The sequence below is a fragment of the Alexandromys fortis genome, unplaced genomic scaffold, assembly GCF_014885135.2.
Source record: "Alexandromys fortis isolate MF-2015 unplaced genomic scaffold, M_Fortis_MF-2015_v1.1 scaffold_36, whole genome shotgun sequence".
NCBI classification, from domain to species: domain Eukaryota; kingdom Metazoa; phylum Chordata; class Mammalia; order Rodentia; family Cricetidae; genus Alexandromys; species Alexandromys fortis.
Genome location: NW_026067915.1, coordinates 7,024,829 through 7,030,864, shown reverse-complemented (window position 1 = coordinate 7,030,864; position 6,036 = coordinate 7,024,829). Strand labels below are relative to the sequence as shown.

General features: G+C 50.3%; 1 protein-coding gene across 1 annotated transcript in view; it reads left to right on the top strand.

Moving 5' to 3' along the window:
* Ppm1m (protein phosphatase, Mg2+/Mn2+ dependent 1M) overlaps window positions 1-4,105 on the top strand; it is a 7,842-nt gene extending 3,737 nt beyond the window's left edge. The window contains exons 2-10 of the mRNA XM_050139535.1: window positions 134-279; window positions 362-616; window positions 1,157-1,269; window positions 1,582-1,666; window positions 1,752-1,870; window positions 2,035-2,098; window positions 2,310-2,417; window positions 2,530-2,678; window positions 2,971-4,105. Of these exons, the coding sequence (XP_049995492.1) occupies window positions 134-279; window positions 362-616; window positions 1,157-1,269; window positions 1,582-1,666; window positions 1,752-1,870; window positions 2,035-2,098; window positions 2,310-2,417; window positions 2,530-2,678; window positions 2,971-3,115 (1,184 nt within the window). The 3' untranslated portion in view covers window positions 3,116-4,105. The remainder of the gene's footprint in view (window positions 1-133; window positions 280-361; window positions 617-1,156; window positions 1,270-1,581; window positions 1,667-1,751; window positions 1,871-2,034; window positions 2,099-2,309; window positions 2,418-2,529; window positions 2,679-2,970) is intronic.
* Window positions 4,106-6,036: the final 1,931 nt, after the last annotated feature.

Below are 6,036 nucleotides of genomic sequence, written 5' to 3'. Positions count from 1 at the left end.
AAAAAAAAAAAAAAAAAAAAAAAAAAAAAAGAACTTCAAAAAAGAAAAAGAAAGTTGTCCAGATGTGTCAGGGACGGCACCCAAGAAGCAGTTGTCCCCGGTGGAGTCTCTGTACCACAGAGGCAAAGATGAGACCCCACTGGTGATGTCTATGACCTCAGGATTATCAATGCTGAGAAATCTGAGTTCAATGAGGACCAGGCTGCTTGTGGGAAGCTGTGCATCCAGCGATGTGAGTTTGGGATTGAAGAAGAGTGGCTGACTGTGTGCCCAGAGGAGGTGAGTACTGCCCGCCCTGAACCCCACTTTCAGGCTAGGGCCAGGAGGTGCTTGGTGGAGCCTGACAGTCCTTCCTATGCAGTTCCTGACAGGTCATTACTGGGCCCTGTTTGATGGGCATGGCGGACCTGCAGCAGCCATTTTGGCTGCTAACACCCTGCATTCCTGCCTGCGCCGGCAGCTGGAGGCTGTGGTAGAAGGCTTGCTGGCCCCCCAGCCCCCCATGCATCTCAGTGGCCGCTGCGTCTGCTCCAGTGACCCCCAGTTTGTGGAGGAAAAGGGCATCCGGGCAGAAGATTTGGTGATTGGGGCCTTGGAGAGCGCCTTCCAGGAATGTGTGAGTGAGGCCTTTGGCGTATAACTGCATACCATAGTCACCCTTCCTTGGACTCTGGAGAGAAAGTTGTGTTTGTTTGTTCATTTCTAGTCACAGCACTGAGGTCTTCAGCTTAACTCTCCATTTATCCAGTTCCCATTGTGTGCTAATTGCTCACCTGGAAGTGCTGTTGGCCCTCAGAGCAAACACTGGTTTCTCTTCCTATTTTGAATTACACTTCCCTTGTGTAAATTCTCTTTACATAGGAATTCAGGAGCCAAGCCCTTTTTTTTCCCCCTGAGACAGGTTTCTCTGTGTGGTATTGGCTGTTCTGGAACTCACTCTGTAGACCAGGTGGGCTTCAAACTCACAGAGATATTCTTGCCTCTGCCTCCTGAATGCTGGGATTAAAGGTGTGCACCACCACTACCCGGCTACTGGCCAAGCTTTTGAGCCGGGATTTGTAGGCTTGCTTTGTGAGGATGTGATTGTAATAAGGGGTGGGGGACTGAGATGGCTGACACTTCTGGCAGCAGCTGTGATGTCCTTGGTTTGCTCCAGGATGATGTGATTGGGAGAGAGCTGGAGGCCTCAGGCCAGGTGGGTGGCTGTACAGCCCTGGTGGCTGTGTCCCTGCAGGGGAAGCTGTATGTGGCCAATGCTGGGGATAGCAGGTGAGTGGAACCATGGAGGGCGGGGCAGGGTCGTGGGCAAGAGGGTACCTGAGGGAGCTGAGGCAGTGAAAGGTTTAGAAATGAGGGGGACTGGCTGACCATACATTTGTACTGGGCATAAGCCAAGTATGAGTGGACAGTGGTGCCAAGGCATGAAGGGGCTACAGGGGCCATGCTAAAGGGCTGTACCTTTACTCTCTAGGTCTTAAACAGTCATGGAGGGATCAGCATGACCCCTGGTGGTTGGAGGGTGGCCATGGGTGAGTATGGAAACTGTTTCATAGACCTGTTCCCTTCCTCCAACGTGTGTAGAGCCATCTTGGTGCGGAGAGATGAGATACGGGTGCTGAGTTCTGAGTTCACCCCAGAAACCGAACGGCAGCGGATCCAGCAGCTGGTAGGCACCCCTCAACTCCCTGGGCTGAGGCCCACACGGGGCCCTGGGAAGGGAGCCTGATCTGAAATTGGCTTCCACACCCTAGGCCTTCATCTACCCTGAGCTTCTGGCTGGTGAGTTCACCCGACTGGAGTTTCCACGGCGGCTGAAGGGGGATGACTTAGGGCAGAAGGTTTTGTTCCGGGATCATCACATGAACGGCTGGTGAGCTGGGAGACAGGGTGGGAAAAGGTCCAGGCTCCCCTGGATGGCCTGAGGCAGTCTGGCTTGGGCAAGGTGGGCATGTGAAGGTGTGGTAGCTGGGTTGAGGATGGGAGAAGCTGCAGTAGGGTGTGGGCCTTTGGCTAATTCTAGGTCCCCTCCTGCAGGAGCTACAAACAGGTGGAAAAGTCTGACCTCAAGTATCCACTGATTCACGGACAGGGTAGGCAGGTCAGTGCCCCCTGCCCAAGATTCCCTCTTTAGTTGTTCCTTAAAGGTGGGAGCTCCAAGTCCCTTGCTTGTGGCTGTTATCCTGGTGTCTGTTCCCTCATGATGTTTCTCCCTTAGAAGCCACGTCCACTTCCCCTTTTGTGCTCAGCAGAGCCAGACCCTGGGCATGTCTCAGTTCCTTACTGTCAGTGCATGCCTTCCTTTTCCCCAGGCTCGGTTACTAGGAACACTGGCTGTTTCCCGAGGCCTGGGAGACCATCAACTCAGAGTCCTGGACACCAACATCCAGCTCAAGCCCTTCCTGCTCTCCATCCCACAGGTGATAGAGCAGTGTAGCCCACTCCAGGTTCCAACTGCCCACAAAGGGCAGAGAATGAACCTGGGAGGAACTGGGAAGGGAGCATTGGAGGATCTTCAGGCTTAACTTGCAGGTGACTGTGTTGGATGTGGACCAGCTGGCATTGCAAGAGGAGGATGTGGTTGTCATGGCAACTGATGGGCTCTGGGATGTCCTGTCCAACGAGCAGGTGGCACGGCTTGTGCGGAGCTTCCTCACTGGGAACCGAGAGGACCCACATAGGTACTGTAGCTGAGGGGGACCTGACTGGACCTAGGTTGGTCCAAGTAGCTACAGCTGCAAAGACAGTACTAACTCGGGAGGTGGCCTGATAAAGGTCTCAAGTGTCCCAAGGGAGAGGGGATATGAGCAAAAAAATTTAAGTCTAGTCTCATAATCTAGTTTGTGGCCCTTTCAGGCTTGCTGATTGTCTTAAGGTTGCACCGCAAGGGGTCTTCTATGTCTTGTGCACTGAGTTCTGGAGGGCTGGCTTTGGCCTTCTGCTCTATCCCCAAAGTACATCTGGTCTTTACAGGTTCTCAGAGTTGGCCAAAGTGCTGATACACAACACACAGGGGAAGGACGATGGTGCTACTGGAGAAGGGCAGGTGTCCTACGATGACGTCTCTGTGTTCGTGATTCCTTTGCACAGCCCAGGCCAAGGGAGTGGTGGCCACTGAGGCTTCAGATACTTGCACTCTATGACCTCTTCAGGACCAGCACAGTCTAAACATACTGGACATCCACTGTGGCTAAGAGTGGACCCTGTCTGACCTGTCCCCAACCACAGCTCAGTGCTCTTGCTTTCTGCCTTAACTGTTTCAAAGACAGCAGTGAGTGGAGAGCCTAGCCTACCAGACTCTACCTTCTGCAATGGTTAACATTCCTTCTGGCAGCAACATATGGTGTCTATTGGCTCCTCAGTAGCCTAAAGTGTTTAGGGTATTAAGATGCTTTGGGGAGCAGGCAGCAAACGCATTTGGTTCTAACCCATGAATGGCAGGTCATCCATTTAACCACCCATTAACACGGGTGCCTTCTTGAAATCTCTGGTCAGTCTTCACATCTGCTGGATCAACTATCTTTTTTTTTTTTTTAAAAAAATATAGAGTCTCTATTATGTAGTTCCGACTGTCCTGGAACTTGTTATCTAGACCAGATTGGCCTTGAACTCAAAGAGATCACTTGCCTCTGCCTCCTGAGCGCTGGCATGCACACTGCCTGGCTGGACGAGCCATCTTGAAGATAGCTCGTGAGACCAGTTCAGGTCCTGCCCTGCTCTCTACTCATGAAGGGCACACGTCCCAGATAAAGTTGGAAGAGCAAAAACAGGGTGAGAAGCTTCCAGAGTTGGCTATGCCAATTGTCACTGCCTGGAGCCTGGCTGCCAACCTGGCTGCTTTTCACCAGTCCCCAGGCCTACCCTATATCTATGCCAACAGTGTCTGTTCTGTTTCCCCAGATCTTATGCCAAGTACATCTACTTCTCAGCTATCCAGTTCTTGTTTCTAACCCGTTTAGTCACCTAGCATTGTCCCCACCCCCTCTGCTGCTCTCACCCTGCCCAGCCTCCAAGGATTCACTCACCTCTGCCCCCAGCATTGGCCACCTGTAGCTTTCCTTGCAGGAACTCAGCCAGTCTCTGGTATTAAATGTTTGTATGTAAAAGAGCCCTTGTGAATTATGAATTGCTCACACAGCTTTGGTCGACACATCTTGCCACTTCTTGTGGCCTCTCAGTGGATTCCTTTTAGTTCTACCATGCAAGCTTATGTATAATCAGGACTTGTTGCCCATGCTCAGATCCCTCATTGTTGCTAGAGAATGAAAAGGCATTTTATACCTGTGAACTCTGGATTATAGGTACCAGAAAGGCTGCTTTCCCACTCTTGTTTTGCAAGAGTTTCACTATAAGCCTTGGCAATCCTAAAACTGTTTGTAGTCTCTAGAGGCTTCTGCCTCCAGAGTGACTGGTTTCTCACTATGTAGGCCAGGCTGGTCTGAAACTTAGGTAGCCTGAGTTGGCCTGTCTCACCCTCTCCCTCAGTCTAAATACTGAGATTACAGGTGCAGACCATTACCAGATTCCTCACTTACTTCTGAGTGACCTGGTGCTTCACATTTTGAGTTAGTAAGGGTTTTATATAAGGCTGCTTAATGAAACTTCACTCATCTTCCCCTAAGACTTTCCAGTCCAGGCTGGGTGGTGGTGGTGTATGCCTTGAATTGCAGTACTTGGGAAGCAAGAGGATCTCTGTGAGTTCAAGGCCAGCCTGGTCTACAAATTGAGTTCCAAGACAGCAGGGAAGCCGGGTAGTGGTAGTATATGCCTTTAATCTCAGCACTCAGGAGGCGGAGGCAGGTGGATCTCTGAGTTTGAGGCCAGCCTGGTCTACAGAGCTATCTCCAAGACAGGTTCCAAAGCAACACAAACCCTGTCTCAAAAAAATAACAAAGACAGCCAGGGCTGTTCTGTTACAGAGAAACCCTGTCTCGATAAACCAAACCAAATTCTGTCTCCATCTAAAACTTTCTGAGGTTCAGAATTATCTGTTGAAATACAGTAGCCATTACATGAGCTTTACCTGACTCCTAATATCACAACCAAGGGGCTTCAGGTAACACACAGCTCTAGACTGCAGTTACAAAACCTGCGTAGTTAACTTGCCTGGGATGCTTAGACCCATTTCTTCATCTTAGATTTAATTTCCTGTATATTATCCAAGGAAGACAAGACAGCCATATTGGCATTTCCCACTTCCTGTATAACACATAAACAGACCCTCAACTGCCCCCCTGAGCCTGACAGGTAGCTGGCAGATGCTGGTATCACTGTATAAGGCTGCTGAATTGGCTTCCTCTTTCTTTAGTACATCCCTCCACATCCTCTAAGCAAAGTGCAGGCAACATCCTGTGCCTGCCTCTTGCCCACACCAACTGCTGAGCCAGCTCGCCCCCACAACCTATGTCTGTTCCTCTTGTTCACACAGTACAAGGGATTGGGCATATCAGGTCTCTACATTGCAAAGATGTTGGAGTAGCTGCCGTAGTGGGCTTTCATTACATTTGTGAGTTTTGTGTGCACATGCCATGACGTGTGGCAATCTTACGGACAAGTTTCAGGAAGTGGGTTCTACCATGGGATCGATCTGGGGACTGAACTCAGGTTGTCATGCTTATGTGGTAAGGACTTTCAGTTACTGATCCATCTTGCTGGATACTTGCTGGCTTTGAGGGGTCTTTTAGAGTAGACTAAGTAGGAGAGCCTGGTTGACTAAACCAAGCCATTTTCTTCCAAAGTAGCAAGCCAGAAGTTTACCTATTCTGGTTCAGTCAGGGAAGCAGAAAGCAGGTCAAGTGACAATGATTCCCAATGTATTACCCAAGCAGGTGGCTCACCAGGCAGCCAGGTGATCCTGCCAAATGCAATGATCACTTTCCATCAATCAGAGCCCTAGGATGCCAATCTGGTCAAAGTTTGAGGTAAACAGTGCAAGGCAGATAGTGAGGAGGTCTCTGAAGAACAGGGTTGGTCAGGCTCACCTCCTCCAGTCATTCATTATTGGCCCTGTGGTAATTTAATTGGAGTCTGCGGTTAAGG